At 47.7% G+C, this 21,563-nt stretch overlaps 1 protein-coding gene across 8 annotated transcripts in view; it reads right to left on the minus strand.

Moving 5' to 3' along the window:
- Positions 1-136: 136 nt before the first annotated feature.
- The window catches only part of Foxn3 (forkhead box N3), a 364,206-nt gene continuing 342,779 nt past the window's right edge, over positions 137-21,563 (minus strand). For 6 of the 8 annotated variants that reach the window (XM_029484506.1, XM_029484505.1, XM_021179586.2 and 3 more), the window contains 2 exons: positions 13,860-13,965; positions 330-1,980 (listed from right to left, as the gene is read on the minus strand). In XM_029484506.1, coding sequence (XP_029340366.1) covers positions 1,434-1,980; positions 13,860-13,965 — 653 coding nt within the window. In that variant the 3' untranslated portion in view covers positions 330-1,433. Of the gene's footprint in view, positions 1,981-13,859; positions 13,966-21,563 lie in introns of all 8 variants that reach the window. The other 2 variants (XM_029484509.1, XM_021179590.2) reach the window with 1 other exon arrangement.

Below are 21,563 nucleotides of genomic sequence, written 5' to 3' on the forward strand. Positions count from 1 at the left end.
TAGTCTTCTCTCTATTCTCTATATTTATATGAAAATAATTCATGCTTCATGCTAAATACATTATTTACCTTACAAGAACTTTGTTATTTTTGAATAAAAAAAAGTTTGTTTTTGTGGTTTTTTTTTTTCCTTTTTCTTTTTTTTTTCTTTTTCTTCAAAGGAATCCATGCATTTGTGGATCAGAAATTTCTGCTGGCTACACTGGCTGAATGTGAAAGTCACTGATCTGTTCTGTTTTTCTTTGTTGCAAAAAATGAGTACTGATATTAATTGCAAACCCTTTTTGAGGACAGTACAGGAGTTGTATTGTGTGTCATGTTTTTGCTTGCTTTTTTGAGTCCATCAATGTGCCTTTAATCTCATAAAAAGACACTGTAATACTAATGGCAGTTTCTGTAGCCCCCCCCCCCCAACTTGGATCAGATTATTTAGGAGGAAAAAAATCTGTACCACTTTTCTTTTCTTAACAGCTACTGTCATTTCTTGGGCATGATTGCTTTTTCTTGGGCAGTTAAGGGGCACAGCCTGTTTTCTGCATCACCTTTAAGTCGTGTGTTTGTGTGTGCACGCGCACGCGCACACGCGCGCGCGCACACACACACACACACACACACAGGACCAACCTTCAGGCTTATGGCTTTGGAAGTCTTCTTAATTTAACATAGAGCAGAATTCAGTGGTTATCAATGGCTCTAACGATCCCTGTTTTCCCACCTCAGTCACTGACACCTAATATACCTGAACAGTCTAGTATTCAACTTGGGAGATGTTACCAGGCTCAAGGTTAAGAAACACAGAGGACTGGCAGCCAGGCCCTGGGCTTGCCACACAGCAAGGCCAATGGCATTTGTGGTACTGTGGGATGCCAGGGCCAGAGCATGGGGTTATCCCCTAGGGGACAAGGGCTATTCAGTCTCTGTAACTGCTTCCCAGCCTCACTCCAAACACAACGGACTTTTTAAACCTAAGGGTTGGGCTGAGCAGTGACAACTCTGCGTGCGTGCGTGCCTCCCAGGTGGTGCTCCATGTCCCTGTGGCATTAACATGGACAGCCCTGTGGGTTTAGCCACAGGTTTCTGACAGGCTGCAGGAAGCAACGGTTAATTTTGGCTTTTTTTTTTCTTTCGGTTTTTGTATTCAGATAAAGAAAAGCTTTTGTAAAACGGCTGAGTGTCAATATGAGTTTCTATGGCTTCAATCTCCTTTAAACAGAAAAATTTTAAGGGTCCAAAAACAAAGGAGTGGGGGGCAAATTAAAAAACAAAAGAAAGAAAGAAAGAAATAAAGAAAGAAAGAAAAGAAACCAAACCAACAAAAGGAAAAGAGGAAAAAAAAAAAAGAAAAAAATTGCTGATATTGCCACAAATCATTAGAAATCTCCTGACATGCTGAAACCAAATGGCCATAAGTTCAAAACAAATCAGAGACTTGTTTCAATTTTTTGCGGTTTCCTTTTGTTCTTTCTGCCCCTTGGCCGTCCGATTGGTGATGTTGTTCAAACAGGACCGAATCCCTGCTAAGTGCAGGAGTGAACCGGCCGCCTCTTTCATCTCCTCGTCGTCGCTCTCGGGCGGCTTCTCCGTGCGTCTCTTTTTGAGGGGCAGTGTGTCGCTGGGGACCTTCCTGGCCTTGGCGAAGTGCTGGCGCTTCTTGTGCTGGGATGCGTATCCGCTGTCCCCCAGGGCATCCTTGCCCTCCTTCGGGCTGGGTTTCCGGTCCTCCTCCTCCGGTTCACTGTGGCTCTCATGGCTCTGGAAGCTTCCCTCACTGCCCTCCTGGCTCCCCTTCGTAGCAAACTCATAGTGGTCGTCGGCTGAGGAGGAGGAAGAGGAGATGGAGTCGCTGGTGGGAGAGGTGCTCCGGGCAGTGGAGGACTTGGCACTACTGTAGTTGTGGTCCTCCTTCGGATCACCACTGACCACTGGGGAGCCACATGGCGGCTCGCTCTCAGTCCGCATCCGGCAACTGGTGATGCTATTCCTGAAGACGGAGAGGGAACAACAAATTACATCTGGTGAAGACTCGGGGCATCTGGGCTCCTGCAAACCCTGCTAGCAATTCCAAGACATGGCTAACAGGTGTGTGAGCTTTGCAGACGGGGCCCCAATCCTTAGTCCTATCTTTCTTGGTTTTCCCTCCCCGCTCCCAATGACACCTTCTCCAAACCTGTGCGTCTGAGTTGTTAAAACAATACTTTTGAGGTGACAGGCAGACGAAGCGTTCACACACCAGTCCCAGCACTGTGGAGAAAGCCACTGCCAGCAGATGCTGGCTGGGCACCACAGAGTCAATGGCATATTCTCTTCTGGCACTGCTGCATTTATCAGAAGGCTAAATACGACATGTGGCAAAGAGCCTGCCTTCTGGATGACAGTCACCCACTCAATCTGCCAATCGCTGAGCATGTGAGAGAGGGCCCAGGGGAACAGCCAATAAAACAGCCATCAAGGCTGAATCATGGAAGTGTGAGGCTCGAGCTCACCACAAACAGATGCCCCACTGAGCCCATAATCATGTTTAACTCCTTATTTTACATAGCTCAGAAGTTAGTGCTAAGAAGTGACTTACTAAAGCCACAGTGTAGGATGAAGTTGGTACTGAAACCGAAATATAAGCTGGCTGCACCACTTGGACTAGCTCTCTCCTGCAATCCCCGATAAAATGGCTCCCTGCCGGAACTTCACATCAGCTTTCCTGGTGCCCCTCAGGCCCTGGATTGCTTCTTGTGTTGTGTGTCTTTATGTCTAGGAGGCCACTGACCACCCTGTCTCCTCTTTGCGGTAGGGAGAGTGACTGTGCTCTCTGTTGCCTTCCTGATGTAGCTGGCATAGAGCAGATGCTCGGGGTAGGTGGATGCTGGTGGGATGGATGAGCTCAGGAGGCGAGGGTTACTTATAGCCAAAGGGAAAGGGACCCGGGGAATGGGGAATATTCTGGCAAAAGTGAGGATGCAAAATGGTGACAGTGTGCCAGGCTGGCTCGGAGGTCTTTCTCTGTGGCTGCTCGCTGTCTTTTCCTAACTCTCCTTTCCCACCATGAGGTCCCTGCTGTTTCCCATGGCCACTGTGTACATCGCCTGGAGAGTCTCCTTCTTCTGTCAGAAGGATGAAGGGATCCAGCATAAAGACAAAGTTAAGTCCCAGGATAGGAACCCAGAACTCATCATGCAAGGGCTTGCTTCAGGATGCAGCCCCGAGCCTTAGCGCCTGCCCTCTACACCCTCCTCATCCTCTCGATTTCCTTTTCGGGCTGTGTACTGGGTGCATAAACATGGTCGGCACAGATTCTGGGGGAGCACTACAGGTATACAGACAAACGTGATTAACTGCATAGCTAGCTCTCAATCGTTACCCAAAGCAGATAAAAACCTACGTTCCACCCGTGCTTTTCCCTATCTTTCTGTGTTGAGCATAGATACTATGAAATAGAAAACAAACTTCTACCTAAGTATGAAACAGTTTCTTAGGGAACCCAAATACATTTGGACGAGAGAACTGGGCCATGATTGGGTTGTGTGTGTGAATGATGTTAGTGTGGGGGGACACATGTGGCGGTCAGAGGGCCACTTTATGGAGACCTTCTCTCCTGTCCCCTTTGCATGGGTCATGGGGATCACTCTTGGGTTGTCAGGCCTGCTGAGGACCTCCCAGCCCCAAATCTTTATGTTTTATAATAACCCCAGACTTGAGGACAACTTCAGTAGCACAGGTCAGCAGAATGTATGTAGCTTTCGGCTGAGCGAACACTAGGAGCGAGAAAACCAAGGGCTGGGGCAGGAGGCAGGACAAGGCCTAACTTGCTCCCTAGTGGGTGGGTCTGGCTGAGGGGCAGTGCTTCTTGAGTCTTTCCTTTTCATGAAAACATTGAGGGTGGATGGAGGGAGAAATGTCAGGAAGGACGCCATGAGAGACAGGGCTCCAAGCCTGATAGCTTACTACTTTAAGTAGATACCTCTTCTGAGAGCCCATGTAGATAAGCGGGGCAGGAAAGAGGGGTTTCCCACGGTCCTGGATTCTGTGCTGTGGGAGGGAGCACCCAGGGTCTCCCTTTGACAGTAATCCACATGTGACTTGGAGCCCCACCCCGCTCAGCCTTCTACGGGTAAACAAAAATGCAGAGTGCCCCGAGACCCCTCCCACATGGAGTTCTTGAAACTAGATGGTTCAACTGGAACATCCCCCCCGCAGTCCCAAGGAGGATGTGCGCTGTGCAGACAGAACCAGCACACACACAGCCAGGACTTTCTGGCTGAAGACAGGCACACTGATGCACCTTTCGGCTGTGAGACCTGGATTATAGCCCGATCTCATTCTTACTTAATGAAATTAACTTTCTCGGAGATTTCAGCACGGGTTTATAATCCATAAATTACACACCAAACTCTGCAGGGAGTGACAAGCTCCTTCAATTATTAATAGCTTGGCGGCCTGTGACTCTTGCTGGCATAGGCCAGCTGCACTGAGCTGGTGTCCAGTGCCTCCTGCTGCAGGGGGGTTGCCATTACGGGACACCAAATGCTTAAAAGAAATCAGCCATCCTGAACATGTTGGAAGGTGCATTTCTAGCTACAGTCTCCTCCTCAAAACCAAAAACCCCAAACCATTCATTCGAATTAACATGCGCTACAGTGAAAATGCCTGCAGTTTCTCAGTGTCGGCTGAATTCATAAGTTGTGACCTTCCCAGTGATCACAGATTAGCATAAATGAAAGCCACCTGATTTTGCCAGGACCCTAGGAGTTCAAACCACAGGCCCAATGAAGCCACGTGCTCTGAATCTCAAACCTGTTGTTCATTCTTTTGTTGACTACTCGGGAATAAAGGCAGTGAGACCTAGCAGTAGTTCAAGCCAAAAATGATCAACATTTGTAACGAAGAAGCTGAGGTGCAGCCTATGCTAATTAGTGCTTTTCCCTACCCTTAATCATTTGCCCCTTCCTACTTAAATGGCACAGGTTACCTGGTACCCATGGGTTGGTTCTCTATGGAACCTACTGGCTGTCTTTTGGAAGAGTAGCCTTCCTAAGGCATTGACTGACCCCTTGCCAAAGGTGGAAAGCAGACAGAATTAACATAAGGATCGTGGAAGTAGGGGATCCGAGGCAGTGCAATGATCTTCTACAAAGGCGACCACAAGGGCCAGGATAGGGACTTGTGCTTCTGACCAGGTGGTAAGGGAGGCACGTGTAGAAGAGGTTTCTCTGATTACAACACAGAAGGTGTTAGATCCTGTGCAGGTATAGATTTTAAAGGTATTCTGAGTTCACTAGATAATGCGGGCTGGCAAAACCATGCTTGCTGTGCGACCCTGACAGCCCAAGTATGACACTGGGGACCCTAGTGGAGCAGGAGAACCAGCGCTGTCCTCTGGATGGATGCCATCCACCCTTCCCAATCTCTACGTACAGATGGAGAGTTTTAAAAATAAGGTGAACAATGGGGGTCAATCAGGAAGCCAGACTGATGGAGGAGGGACCGGGGCAGGAGTCCAGACTGATGGAGGAAGTAAGGTGAATGGGGGTATGGGGGTGGGGTGTGTGTGGAAAACTGATTTTGTCAGCTTCATGGATTTTATGGTCGCTCCAAGGGAGTTAAAATGGACATTGTCCCCCCAGGCTTCCAGAAGTTTGAAAAGCAAATCTTCTCTGGAAGAATGAACTTCAAACCCAACCGCAGAGAATTCCGACTAATTAGCGAGCACAGAACCCAGGTTCATCATTTTAGAAAACTATTAAGCACAAGGGAAATACACTATTATAAGCTGGAGAGGGAACAGAGAAACAACCAGAGAACCCGACCTACAAAGACTGCACAAGCTGAGACAACTTGACCGTGAGCGAGAGGTCAGTGATTAAAATAAACAGAAGAGGAACCACAGGAGATAGGGGAGCCCTGTAACCCTGGTGCTCAGGAGGCTGAGGCAGAAGGGTAGTAAGCTCCGGGCCAGCCTGGGCTATACCACAAGACCCTCTTTTAAGGACTGAAAAATGAATTATACACCCGGTAGCTGAGTTCGGTTAAGAGATGGGAATGCCAGAGTAGGGGCTGGGCTGAGGAGGTGGCCGGGTCCTGGAAGCCTATTTAGCACCTGTGTAAAAGCTGGGAGCTGTGGAGTCCGTGTACAATCCCGGCGCTGAGGCAGTGGATGTGGGAGGATCCCTGGGGCTTCACAGACAGGCTAGCCCAACCCACCAATGAGCTCTAGGCTCCAAAACCCCTACCTGCCTATAATCCAAGCTCTTGGGTAGATAAAGATTGGAATGCAAGGTCATCCTTACCTACATAGAGAGCCCAAGGTCAACCTTTGCTAGATGAGACAATGTCTCAAAGACCAAAACCTGAACACAAGAACATTTACATAAATTGGGCTGGATTTTTAGTGGGGTGGCACAGGAAGAGTAAACACCTGAATTAATAGCTGAGAATTTTCTAGATCAGAAGAAAGGAACCCATTTACAGATTCAAACAGCCACTAAGTGCTATCAGGATAAACAGTGAAACCCATGCCTACCTATCACTATCAAATCCAAAAGCCTAAGCCAAGAAACAAACAACTAAGGTCACAGGAAACCCAAAGAAACCAACCAACTAACCAACAGCATCTAACCAGTTAACCCAAACCACAGCATCTAACCAGTTAACCCAAACCACAAAGGACTTGGAAGGACGAGGCAGTAGGACTATTGCTGCCATTTCAAGACTCAAGAATTGGGCAACGAAGAGATGCAGACGTGGTAGAAAGAACGTACCATTGGGAATGGAGATGGCTATAGGAAATGCAGCAAATGGGTGTGTACAACATTCTCAAGATGAAAAAAAAAAAAGGCTGTCAACTTAGACTTTCAGAGCAGGAGCAGACCCAAGCTCAAGGCTTTAACTACAAACAGCCCCTCATTAAAGGAACTTCTTACTTGGGAACCATGAACGTGATGTCAAAAAGAAGGCCTGGGGTTTAGGAAGAAACAGTTAGCAAAGGTGTAAGCTAACGGTGACTGGATTGCAGCTACGGGGAGCTCAAAAGCAAACAAAAGCAAAACAGAAGCCAAGAATTTGGGCAAATTAGCTCAGCATTTGAGAGAAATAAAGTGAAAACATTCAAAAAGTTTGGTATTGGCCAAAGTTAAGACACTGATGGAGCATTTTAAGATATTCCCACCCGAAGTCCTAGGACTGACGATGAAAGAGAAGCATGGTATGTAACTTCCAAACCTGCAAACAGGAGGGATGGAAAGCGGGAGTTCCCATCTTTTGTGGATAAACACAAGTTTGTGCAAACTTAGCCAGAAGCAAATCCAAATATGTTAATAAAAATGGGCTAGCCGGGTGTGGTGGCACACGCCTTTAATCCCAGCATTTAGGAAGCAGAGGCAGGTGAATTTCTGAGTTTGAGGCCAGCCTGGTCTACAGAGTGAGTTCTAGAACAGCCAATGGCTGCACAGAGAAACCCTGTCTCAAAAAATCAAACCAAACCAAACCAAAAAACAAAACAAAACAAAACAACAAAAGGCTAAGAACCTCTAGTGGGAAAGGTAGAAATTGGTAGTGTGGATTTAAAATAAAAACGAAGCACGCTGTTAATCAGGGGAGAACCTAAACCTAATGGAGGAAGAGAGGCCTCGCACGTGGGAGAGCTGGGTCACGCGGCTGCAGCCACAGGAAATAAAAGCACAGGTTGTAAGCCAGACGCCATTATAACGGACTACTCATATTCTATTAGCCAGGGAGATGAAGCAGTTCTCAAAATGAGTACTTGCAATAAAACCTCTTCAAAATTCATCTCCTACAGCCTGAGTGCTACCAGAAGAAATAGCCAAACCCACAGTGTGATGGGGAGATTTTCACACATCACTTTCAGCACCAACCAGGCTTCTCATACACACACACACACACACACACAGAGGCACACACAGACGATTGTTATATAGACGGTGTCAACACATATACAAACAAATAAACAATGGAAAAGACACTTTAAAAATAAAAGCACACATGGAACACTTAAAAATTGATCTGTACTAAACTATACTATCTGTCTATACTTGACCGTAAGTACTAGGGCTTTCAGACTAGGCCTCAATGTCTCAAATTTCCAAGAAATCTCACATCAGCGTGCATTCAAGTTCATGGTGAATGGTGAAGTGGAAACTGAAGAGTAAGAAGATACTATCCCTTTTTTCGTTTGGAAAGTCATATATATACTTCTAAAAATATGTGTAACTCATAGAAGGAATAAAGTAGAAACTACTTAAGATCACGGGGTGCAACAAGGCTGTGGTTTGCAGGAAATTAAAATGTTAAGCTTTGTGGAGAAAAGAGTTTAAAGAGAAAGGAAAAGAGATAGCAAAGTCAAGAAGGGGCTGGAGAGATGGCTCAGTGGTTAAGGGCACGGGCTGCTCTGGCTGAGGACCCAGGTTCAGTTCCCTGCACCCAGGCGGTGGCTCACAATGACCTGTAACTTTAGCTCCAGGGGATCTGATGCCCTCTTCTGGTCTCTGTGGGGACCACACTCACCTGATTCACACACACATACACACATGCACACACACACACACACACACGCACACACATACACACATGCACACACATACACACATGCATTTGAACAAAGATACCTATCCCTCTTAAACTAATCGGGTAAAAAGAGAAAAATGACAGTATTAGCAAGCAAAAAGAGAAGATACAAATGAAATTTCAAAAACACCAAGCTATGAAAGATATTTTAAGAGATAGTAAATACCGAGAATAACTTTATGCCAAGATACTTGTATATCTGGGGAAATGGACAGATTCCCAGAGTTACCAAATTAGCTCAACAGGAAATACCTAGCCTACTTACCATATAATCACCACACAGCTCACACTAATCACTAACCATCCTGCAAGGACAACGCCAGCACCACACGGTTTTGCAAATGAGTTCCATCAACAATTCGGCAATAAAGACGTTAGATTTCATATAGAGAGGGGTGGGGGGAGTGATTAATGAGAGTGAATGCTCAATTTAATTTACGAGGCTAACATAATTTTGACACAGAAACCAGATAAGGACGGAGCTAGAGAGACGGGCGACAGAAACAAAATGGCAAATCCTCGTCTGAGATACCAGGTACCACTCCAGCAAGATGTTAAAACGCAATGAGTCAAGGTAGTAAGCACTGAGAAATCAAAGTGTTGTGTGGAGGTGGCAAATTTATTACGCAATTCATCATAGTAAAGAAAAAGTTAGAAAAAACTTCAGTGAGTTTAAGGTGATAGAATTTTTTTTTCCGGAAATGACATTCAAAAATTGTTAATTATAAGATATAGCAAAGTGGGACTGGACAGAATCTTGTCATTACTGTAACATACTCTTTCTATTTTCTTTCTCTCTTTCTTTTTAAAAATCTTGCTATGTAGACCAGGCTGGTCTTGAATTTACAGCCACCTTAGTGCTAGGTTAAGTGAAAGGCGTGTACCATCATGCCCAATACTTCCTAAAAAAAAAAAAAATCAGGATCAAGGGCTGGTGAGATGACCATAAGTCATCCAAATGTCCCTTTAAAGACTGTGGGACTCTCACAGAGCACAGACAGGAAAGGAAGGTCCTGAACCTCTCCCACATTTAGTGGCCTACCCCGAATCTGCAGGAGCTGAGGAGCTTCAGATACAGGGGGAAGAGAGGAACCATCAGAACTTCCAAAGACATTTAGCCAGCGCCACGGAGCAGAGATACGAAGAATGCCCCAGTGGGTGCTGACCACTGGGCTTGAGGAGTCGGGCAAAAACTGTTGCTGGGATGAGGCCCAGGAGAGACTCTAATGTTCTTTCTGATGGCTTTCTTTGGATTCTTTCTCCACCTCACTTTTTAATATTTTCTTCTGCCTTGAAACTTATCTCCCTCCGACCCCCGAGACAGGGATTTTCTGTGTAGCCCTGGCTATTCTGGAACTTACTCTGTAGAGCAGGCTGTATTAGAACTCAGAGACTTGCCTGCCTCTGCCTCCCAGGTGCTGGGATTAAAGGGGCCACATCTCCCAACACACATAATTTAGTACTATGTTCTGAAGCTACCTTGAAGGTTACAGTTTTAGAGACAAAAGACAACAGCTGCTTGGTCTTGCAAAACACAACACAACAATATAACACAACACAGTGTGTGAAGAGACCCCTCTACTTCTATCTTTAGGATCCACCAATGCTACACCCTTGGAACATCTCCAAGCGACCAGGAGCAGAGCTGGCTAAGAAGGGTTCTCCAGATGGTCTGACCTTAAGAACTGGTAGTGTGACCAGCAGCAATGGCTGCCTTGTTTCCTGTTCCTCGGAAATGTCTTCAAGGTTCTTAGAGAGCCAAATGAAATCAAGCAGTCTCATATGGTGACTACGGGGAAATTCCTCACGGTGGTGCATGCTGAGGCTAGACTTGCATCACTCCTTAAAGCCTTACCACAAGCCTGCCCTGCACTAAAGGTGGCAGAGGTTCAGCGAAAGCCACTTCCTGATGTTCAGGACCCAGCCTCTGGTTCGTGGGAAGGAGACCTGGGAGGCTATGGGCCTCCTCACATCTATTGTAAGCATCTGCACTGGAGCTGACTTGGTATTATGCGCAGGGCTCACAGCTGTGCTAAACTCAATAATCCATGGGACCCACACAGGTCTCCTGTGACTCTCTGAGCCACACCCAGGAGTCTGTTTCCTGAGCTTCTTTGCATAGACTCAGGACGCTGTTGCCCTACAAGGGCTCACCTCATACCCACTCTCTCAATCCTCTGGGAAAACTGGGGGAGTCAGGTCCTTTTCATCGGGGTGGCCCCGAAGGGCCAGTGAGATGGCTTAGCTGGTAAAGGCAGTTGCTGCTAAGCCTGAGGATCTGAGTTCAAACCCTGGAACTCACACAGTGGGGAGAGGAAACGGGCTCCTGCACATAGCCCTGACCTCTATGCTCCTCACCCCCAGACACGTAACATTTAAAGAGTGCCTGGGGACTGCTCAGTGGTTACGAGCACTTTATGCTCTTTCAGAGGACCACAGCTCAGTTCCTAGGACCAACGTGGTGGCTCACAACGTTCTTAAATCACAACACCCTCTCTCTTTTAGTCTCCAGTGGGCAACACATGAAGGCGAAACACACATGTACAGTAAAAATAAAAATAAAAACAAACAAACAAAAAACCACAACCAACTTTCTGTATTTAAAAAAAGGATCTTGAAATGAAAACTAAACTGTTTCAGACCCGACAGGGTTGTGGCCTCCCTACCTGGGAGGCAGCACAGGGCACTAAGTGGAAAGAACTCTGCCTCTTTTCCCAGGTCTGTGATCACGTGCTCCGCTAGATAGAATCTCTCTCATATAGTTATCTGTTGTGTTAGGAACTGAATCTCATGGGTGTCAGGCAGGCACTTTGACATCATTTCCAGCCATTCTGTGGCACCCCTGCCGGGATTCCCCCCAGGAAAAGCAGTAGCAGAAGCAGGCAGGGCGCAGAGGTGAGCAGTGACCGTGAGGGGCTGCGTCCCGAGCACGCTACGGCCCAGCAAATGTAAAGATAAGCAGCTTTCCGATGTCTAAGGATGGGCCAATCTTGGAGGTTATTGAGTAAAAAGTCAACACGGCCGAGTCAATTACACTATTGACAGATGCTCTTACGGGGAGGTTTCCCCATCATAATTATATGCAAAGGAACCCAGCAAATACAAGCTGTGTAACGATCAGCTAATAAAAGTAACACTTCATCTATGTCAATAACAGTTTCAGACTCAAGACAAACAAACACGGCCTTTGCCACTCAGTAGAGAGGGGAAAAAAATCCCCGAAAGACAAATATTTTCACTTAAGTTGGGAAGTGCTTAGAATTACGCAGAAAACCTGTCACGCAAAGGAGAGGCGGACCCTGGCCTGTAGTGGGTGCTAGTGACTCTCCTAGACGAACATCGGAACACCTGCAGGACCCTCAGGCACACGCTGTCCTGTGCACCTGCAGGAGACATTCAGGACTCCATTCTTCACTGGACTGTTTATTTCTCAAGCGCAGGTGAATTTAGGTTCAAGTGGCAGGTGGCTGAGCTTAAATTTTATGATGAAAGGGAGTGAGCAGAAGATTTCTCTCCCAGTCACACATCTTACTGAGTCTCAGGGCAATGTAGAATCTGCAAATGTGCACACAGCTGTATACTCACTGTGGTGCCTGTGGTCACCCTAAAAGAGGCCAGGAATCACAAGCAAATGTCCCCAGGATGACAGAGCCTACTACAACCCCCTCCCCCAACTTCTTTTGGAAATCTGAGGAGATTGGGCAGGCACAAGGCCATATTTGGACAATATTCTGCTAGTGTGTGTGTGTGTGTGTGTGTGTGTGTGTGTGTGTAATGATAACCAGTCAGCTTCCCCACCATGATGGACTGTGTCCACTCTGGAACTATGACAAAATAAAACCTTTCTGCCCTAAGTTATATTATGACAACAACAGAAAAGGAAATAACACAAGGTGAGCATGACTCAGGTGTGGGGAGAAAAAAGAAAGAAAGAAAGAAAGAAAGAAAGAAAGAAAGAAAGAAAGAAAGAAAGAAAGAAAGAAAGAAAAGAGAAAGGGTGTGCAGCTGAGGGGAGGGTCTTCAGCAAGCAAGCAGCTCACGTGATTGGTCAGCTGAGAAAGACCCAGTCCCACCCCCAGCATCAAGCCCCTGAGAAGAGAAAATACACACAAGGCTACAGGCCAAAAGAGCCACAGCTGAAGCACGAGTCGGTGGCCACTTTTGGGAAAGTGCTCTGAAGGAATCTGAGCGCTGAGGGAAGTCTACAGAAGGCACCACAAAAGTAAGGCGTACGGGCCATGAGTTATTTGCCTGGTCAGTATTGGCTGTCAACCTGGCAGAATCCAGAAGACCTAGGAGACAGGCCCTTTGGCATGCCTCTGGGGAATATCTTGCAGGGTAAGGGGAAAGGTCGTCCACAGTAGGTAGTACTGTTCTTTGGGCAGGGGGTGTTGGGCTGTGTATATGGAGAACGTTGAGCTGAACGACAGTAGGCATTCCCCGTTCCCTGCACGCATCCTGACTGTGCTGCGATCAGCTGCTTCGAGCTCCTGTTGTTCCGATCGCCCTCCCAGGAAGGACCATGCCCCTTAACCACCAGCCTTTCCCCCTACCTTGCTTTGGTCAGGATATTTTATTGCAGCAAGATGAAAAAGAAACTAAGATGCCCTTGAACACACTTAGCTCAAGGAGAGAGGCAGGATGGGGGATGGAGGGGTGATACGGAGGGAGGGAGTCATGGAAAGAGCTCCTGGTAGCCCAGGAGTCGTGGTTTATTAGGAAACTGGTAAGGAAGTGAGTGACTGATACATGAGCAAGAGAACAAGGAGACTGTCTCGCTGCACGTGAGGGCTCTAAGCCAGAGGTGGACCGGACCCCTGGGGTTGCTGATGGAGATGAGGAGAAGGACGGGGGAAAGAAATCACCCAAAGAAGAGCTCATTCAGTGTCCCCTGACCTGACTCTCAGTGACTGGGAAGCGACACCCCCGCTGTTCATATACCTCTTACCAAATCACATTTCACATGCAATTTTGCATGTTTTACTGCACCCCCCCCATGTAGACATAAAGTCTCACAGATGAGGGAACTAAGGTGGGTCCAGAGAGATAAGATGACATCGCAGGGTCACAGGATGAAGTGATGGTCCAGTGCCCAGTCAACAACTGCTCACCCTTGCCTTCTAGCTGATCTTGCCCTGTTACTTACGAAAACCGCTAGCTGTATCCTGTCTGCTCACCAGGGAGGACGATGAGGAGGGTGTTGACGGCTGTGCTGCCCTTTGATCAGGCAATAGAGGGATGGTGTCCCCACTACCCAGGCAGGCTCCGCCCAGCAAGCTCTTCTCTTACCTTATGGCTGCCGTCATCCCAATGGGAGTGATTGGTAACGGCCGGACACCAGGAAAAAGCCCTCGGCTCAGAACCCTTGCTCCATTTTGTATCACTCCTGGAGAAACTAGAAAAGCAAAAGGAGAGAAAAAAAAAAAAGACACATCAGGAGTGAATTCAAATGTAAAGAAGTTAGCAACTCTGAAAGAGAGAAAGGGAGGGCAGAACATATATGTGTGCAAGCGTGCGCATGCGCACACACGCAAGGGGAAGGAGTGCAGAGAACACGACAGAAAGAAAGACAATGTGCAAGCAGAGTCATCAATAGCTTACAAGTTATTGATACTTCTATTATTAAAAAAGAATCAATCAAACATGAGTTTAAAGTATAAAAAAAGAAAAACAGACAGACAGACAGATAGACATCCGGGCTGGGAATAGACGGCTCAGTGGTTAAGAGTGTTTGCTCTATGAGCACAGAGACCACACAGTAGGAATTCTTAGCAGTAGGGTAATGCACAGGGCTGAGAGCTCACTGGCAACCAGCCTAGCCCAGCGAACTTCTGATTCAGCAGGAGACCCCTTCTCAGGGCAGCAAGGTGGACAGTAACAGAGGAAGACCCAATGGCCTGGAGAGTGCACAGGCACACCTGCCCGAAGAGTCACCTGTTCAAAACACATGGCACACACGCACGCTCACCCAAAATAGAACAAAACGGATTTCCTACATCTATTACTAAAATCTCTTATATTTGGTCTTTCCCCAAGAACATTTAAAGTCATCAAGATTACAATGGGCCTGCAGGTGACCTAATGATTAAATGATTACATTTCTCATGTCTGCTTTGGTTAAAGGTTGGGAATAAAGCAGCTTTAAAACAAAACCACAGTCAAATCCTTATCTGAAAGACAAGCAAGCTCACATTCCAAGCTCACCTCTCCACATTCCAAGCTCACCCGGGGAGTTGCCTTTCCTGGGGTTGCCTGAGCACAAGCCCTGGCTTCTGTACAATCGGGGCCTGTCCGCCTTCCCGCATGGCCCTCTCCGGCACTCCTTCTCCTGGTGCTTCTACTATATACACTGTAACAGCTTTCCACTAGCCACTATAAGATCTTGTGTGGCATGCCATTCCCCGACCGTGACCCCAAGAACTTACATTCCGGGGAGTCCTTGGACATCTGACCTTTCCTCACCTCCTAAATAGTAGCTTCCACTAGCCAGCGTCTCTAGCTCATGCTGCACCTACAGGGACCGACCGGTCACGAGTCTGTGGGACCTGGGGAGCCTTGTGGATAGATTATGAGGCCCCTACCTTACTTCTTGTGTGACACTGTGGAAATCCCCAAATGTTTATTCTGCCCTCTAAAGAATATTCTAGACCTCTTCTGCTCCCTGGCACATGCTGAAGAGAGGTGGATAAATAGAGCCCTTTCAAACAAGCAACAATAAAATACTAGAAAATTATACATTTAAAAATGAAAACCAGTCTTGATGTCAAAATTTAAAACCCATGTTATTTGCAAACAATACTTTTGAGACAAATTGCTAACACACTCATGTTTCATAATTTTGAAGTCTCTAAGAGTATGTTTTCAGGGTTGAGAATATTGCTCAGTTGGCAGAATGCTTGTCTACTTGACAAAGCCCTGGGCTTGGTCGCCAGCACCCTGTAAACCAGCAGGTGATGTAACCCCAGCACGCAGGAGGCACAGGCTGGGAGATCAGAAATTCAGTAGAGTTATCCTCAGCTGCATGGTGTTTCAGGAGGGGGTTTTGAAATTGCTTCATGTAGGGTAAACATCCACTCTTGAATATGAAATAATTCCTACAAATTGTATTATTCGGTGTGTGTACCCAGTGCCTGTGTGTGGCTTACATGCCAGGATACGGTACCTACGTGGGAACATACACGCCAGGACACGAGTGGAAGTTGGAGGATGTCTCTGTGGAATCCGTTCTCACCTTCCAATTTTATGTGGGTTCTGGGGATCAAACTCAGGTTACCAGGTTGGCATAGCAAACACCTTTACCAGCTGAGATGTCCTGCCTGCCTGAATATAGACTTCTTTAATAGGCTGTTCATTACTTTGGGCTTTCTGTAATTCTTGCTAATGAATTTTTGACATTTCTCGTCTAGGTTTATACAAGGTCCTTGTTAGAAGGTCTTCCAAAGGAAGGATGAAGGCTTAGACTGCCGTTCTTGCCCAAGTCAGTACTACAGCACAGTCCTGTGTTCAGAAACATCCCTAGTCTCGTCCTGTAGCTAATCAGTGTATAAGGCACAGTCAGAAGAAACTTGTTCCCAAGCAGCAGCCTAACTTCAGAGGACAGGTGAGCTTACTGGAGACAGGAGAATAACTAGTTACCCTGAGAACTCGGGGAGTGTTGCAATATTCAGCTAGTTACTCCATGAGGATGCAGTGTCCGAAAGCTTTATTACCTGATTTATATTATCTGATACCAAGACTTTGTATAAAATTGCATGAATTAAGGCAGTGTGAGACTCTTTTTGAGTATCGCCATTTACACCACTGGGACAAAATGGAACCTAGAAAACAGACTCACACTTAGTATGGTCAAGTAAGCTTTGACAAAGGTAGGTATCAAGGCAACAGAGTGTTAGGAAGTGTCACAGCACGGGATTAACCCTTTGGGATAAAAACAAACCTTGACCCTTACCGGATACTGCACATGAAGATTAATCATAAACAGATTTATAATTCACAATGGGAAGAGGCAGGTTCAGGAGAACTCAGAATTGCAGCTACCTGCTTTAGTCTACTGAGTGTGTACGGGCTTTTGTCAGCTGTCTGGAGACTGTGGGAGAGGGGTTCGAAGACTTCTGATGGCACTTCTGAAGTCATTGGATGAGCTTAATGCTGACACTGTGGGTGTCTCACTGAGGCTCTCACGGAGAACAGTAAATAGATCGGATACAATGGACCATGTCACAAAAGAACTTAAATCCTGAAAATCTGTACCATGATTCTAACCATTGTCAGTAATTAGTGTCTTCCTCTGAGTCAGGGCAACTATAGTTACATCGGAGAGAGAGACTGGGTGTGCCTGTGTGAAGAAATGCTAGGGTAAGTTCTAAGGTTGGTGTGGGGGCTATCGCCACACAGATGGAGATGCCTGATGCCAAGTAGAGGTACCCTGAGGACTTGTTATGGGGAGCGCTGTCTGCACTGGACCTCGAAGGCAGAAAAGCAGCCCACATATTCAGAAACGGTAAAAATAAATGCACTGTGTGCAAAAGGAAACGAAGAACACAGTCTTTGCTGCAGGAGGTCATCCCACTGTAGTAGTTTGAATAAGTAATGCCCTCCAGAGGCTCATGCATTTGAACACTAGACTCTGTGTGTAGAGAAGGTGTGGCCTTGCTGGAGGCGGGCTCTGAGAGTGAACAGCCTGGCTCTGCTTTCCAGCCCACCCTCTGCTCTGTGCTTGTGATGGAAGGAAGGTGTGACTTTTTGGCTTCCGGCCACAGTCCCATCACAATGGACTCATCCCTCTGGAACCTTCTCCTCCTTGAGTTGTTATGGTCATGGTGTTTCATCACAGCAGCAACACAGAAGCAGCTAAGGAATGCAGGCACACTGGGACTTTACCCAGTGCAGCAGTCCGGAGCAGGAAAGTGGCCTGCAAGGAGGTGGCTAGGAACGCCAGGCCTGTGCCCCACTTCTGCCAGTTAATTGCTTTGTCTCTGAAGCAAGCTATGTCAACTCAAGTAAGCCAGGGATGTTTCACCCCCTGCAAGTGGTGTTCCCACCAAAGTGATCTTGCAGGGGGAGGTTTACTGAGGTTAGAGACGCACTCATATCTAGGAAATGCGTGAGAGTCGGTATCATCGTCAGACCCACGTTCACAGAAGAACCCTGAGGCACTGTGCCTCCCCAACCTCAGGTCAGCTGGAAACCCACAAAAGGGAGGGAACAAGATGAAAGCTAGACTGAGCTAGGCCTGAGCTGTGTTCCTGGTGACCGAGTGGCTAGGACAGCAATGACGGCTCCTGTGATAATTCGGTTCCCAGGTACACACTGTCAGCATCACCCCTGGAAGGGAAGTGGGCCAATGGGAGTCACAGGGCACACTCATGTGGTCATGAGTCACCCGCCAATGAGGAGGACCCACAGTCAGAGGTCCATGTCCCATATGCACAGTTCTCTGCCTAAATGTCCAGACACTTCACACACTAGGACACTTCAGCAGGAAGGGAAAACAGGAAGAAACTGGCTCCAGCAAACACCTATTGGAGGCCAGGCTTTGGAGATACTCCTGACCCACCGTGCAGAGTCTAAGAAGGGCTCTGTGTAGCATGGCATCAGATAACACTGGGTATCCCACCCTAGTCAGGTGGCACAGACACACCTTGTAGGGTTGTTCTGAGGATTACATAAGGAAAGCAATGAAAACTGCTTAGCCTAGGGGCTGGTGATGTATGCTTATTAGTGTCGACTCTGTTCCCATTATCCTTCAAGCAGCCTACATCACCTCTCCAGAAACTCCAGTGAATTATCTCTAAGGCACACGGTTTAATGGGGGAAATTCAATTCTTTCCAGTCTACTATGCCTTTGGTAGCTAGCCCTAACCCTACATATGCATCTTCCCAATGAATGTGCTGTATTCATTTCAAAGCAACCTGGCAGCAGTAGCAGGTGTGTGCCTGAGATTTGAAACTGCCTGGGAACGTAAGGTGGCTCACCCTCTGAACCCAGCCCTCCTTCTCAGGGGAGCTGCTGAGTCTGGCCTCCAGTCCCTGCCATTTCTTGGTCTTCCTCACTGGCAGCACACTCCAGACTGAGATGGTGAGCATGCACGTGTCCGCTCACTGGCTGCCAAGAGCCAGCTGTGACACTTAAGTGTGCCTCCATCTCTTCGATCCTTTCTATTCCCACCCACAAGTGTCAGGAATGAGGTCTCTGGAAACTGGCACAGCCAGTTCACAATGGCTCTGTGGAAAAAGGCATTGAGAGCCGTCTCCCTTTCCACTGAACACTAGACAGGAATATGAGCCCAGTCGCCTGCCCTTAGCCTAAAATTAGCATCTTTCTTTCCCTTCTGTACTACTGGCTGGTTTTGTGTGTCAACTTGACACAAGCTAGAGTCATCCGAGAGGAAGGAGCCTCAGTTGAGAAAATGCTTCCATGAGATCCAGCTGTAAGGCATTGTCTTAATTAATGATCAATGGGGGAGGCCCAAGCCCATGGTAGGTGGTGCCATCCTTGGGCTGTTGGTCCTGGGGCTCTATAAGAAAGCAGGCTGAGCAAGCCACATGAAGCAAGCCAGTAAGCAGCACCCCTTTATGGCCCCTGCATCAGCTCTTGACTCCAGGTTCTAGCCCCGCTTGAGTTTCTACCTGACTTCCTCCAATGATGGACTATGACCTGGGCAAATAAACCCCTTCCCAACTTGCTTTTTGTTTGTGGTGTTTCATTACAGCAATGGAAACCCTGACTAAGACCCCTTCTCTCACTATGCACCTCCTGAAAAAAAAAATCAATACATTCAAAGACCAACACAACCCATCACCTCACGTTCTGAGATGGAGTTAGGAGGCAGCTCAGTCAAATACTAAAGAAAATACACATTTGAAGCCAACTTCTAACTCTGTGGGCCCAGTAGAAGAGGTCTAAGCATCCCTTTCTGGTCGACGGCGTTCCCATCTTTTCTCCCAGCAACCCGGGAGAAGAGAACGGTTGCTGGAGCCAGTGCACAGGCTTCAGCACCAGACTCCCCAGCACTTACTGGTTTTCTTAAATGTCTCCAAGGCCCCCTCAAATCAGCTAGACTGTGACACTCACACCTGGCCAGGGAGAAGCAGCATGGATCAGTGCATACTCGATGGCCATTGAGCTAGGAATTGCTCGTCCCTGCCCCCCTAGCACCAGAATTACTGGCATGGAGTCCCTAACCCCAAACCCCACGTCTGGGACTCAGGTCCTCACACAAGTACTACTGATGGAGCCACTTTCCAGGGTCTAAAGCTCATCTCAGTTCTGAAAGGTCCAAGGCATAAAACAAACATTCCTGCACGCTGTGCTGACCATCAGCACTTCACCTGCCTCGCTCTTTGATAGGCATCTCCCTTAGTCTTTGCAAGGTCCAAAATTAACCTCAGCAGGGAGCTCGCAGCTCTGCCATTGGAGGGCAGCCCTGGTTAACACTATGAGAGGCCATAAGTAGAGCAGCAGGCCATTCCTGCCATCATTCCTCCCCTGAAGGCACCCCTTCCACCTGCTTGCTTGGAAGCAGGCTGGGGAAGGGCTGTCACGGCAGGCAGGGTACAGCCTGTTTCCTGTGGTCTTTCTTCTGTGGAGCCCTATATAAAGGACATATACCCTGGTTTCAGACAGCACTCCCCATCCCTCTTGGTCCATTCTGCTGTTTTGCTTATTATTGAGAGTTCCGTCTCTGGGAAAATTCCAACCAAGGATTATATAAGCCTTTGGAGATGGCTAATGGTGACCTAGTTTCTCCACAGGGGTTAAAGATGATTCACAAGGATTGTCAAGGGAGCTACTAGGCAGGTGATTCAGGAGATAGGAGCAGCTGAGATCAGTCTACACCACCACTCTTTAGGGAGAGACTGGAGTAGGCGGATAGATTTTGATTTCAGAAGGTAGGATGAGTAACCAGCCATGCTCTTGGCTGTTCTGGAAGTGGCATTTTGCGCACGATGGCCCTTCTTGCAGAACGTATCCCACACACTGAGTGACACCAGGGGCACAAACTGTTAGAAGCCAAGGCTTTAATTAACTGTGCCTCTCTGCAAATTGCAGTAGACAATTGAAACAAGAGGGGGTGACCCTCAGGACTGCAGTCCGACCCCTGCAGGGGGCACAGGGCTCCTGGGTTCTCACTAGCGTCTCAGGCAGACTCTTTTCTAAAACTCACTGAGCGTTAGAGCCAGTGTGCTGGCCTTGGCTTAGCCTTTCGGATGCCAAACAAGGAAGAAATCTAAGGGGCTGCCACTTGGTGACCTGAAGTGCAGTGGCTACAAAGCACAATGACAAAGCGGGGGGGGGGGGGGGAGGAGGAGAGCCCTTTCTAGCAACCAAGCCAGCCTGTTAATTGCCAGGACTGAACAGTGCCAGGAGAGGAGGTAGGTAGCTTGCCACTCAGAGGGGCAGCCCAGGGGTGAAGCAGGAAGCTATAAATAGCAAGGCACGAGGAGGCTCTATAAACAGAGCCTGGTCACAGCACCCAGCCCCAGGGAAGAGAGCAGCAGAAAACATATGGGGTTCTCAGAAGCCAGGCTGGCCAGCTCCTGACCATGGGAGAAGGTCTGTGTGAACCCACACAGAGAGGGACACACAACCACGAGCTTCACTATGCACGCTGCCTGTTCTCCATCATGGAGGCTGGCTGTTGACTTTATACATTTACTGAGGATTCATACCTAGGCCTGGGGCAACACTAGCAGGGTGGGACACAGCATCGTCATCATTCTGGCTCTGTATGATTTCTCCCTTTAGGGATCAAGGCACTGCCTCCAATCTCAAGGCAAGAGATCAGCAACGTTGCCAGGCAGTAGTGGTGCGCATCTTCAATCCCAGCACTTGGGAGGCAGAGGAAGGCTGACCTCTGACTTTGAGGCCAGCCTGGGCTATAGAGCAAGCTCCAGGGCAACTACATAGGGAAACCCTGTCTTGCAAAACCACCCCCACCCCCAACCCCGCAATGTAGGTGATGATGGATTTGACATGATCCCTGACTATGG

The sequence above is a fragment of the Mus caroli genome, chromosome 12 (genome assembly GCF_900094665.2).
Source record: "Mus caroli chromosome 12, CAROLI_EIJ_v1.1, whole genome shotgun sequence".
Classification (NCBI taxonomy): Eukaryota; Metazoa; Chordata; class Mammalia; order Rodentia; family Muridae; genus Mus; species Mus caroli.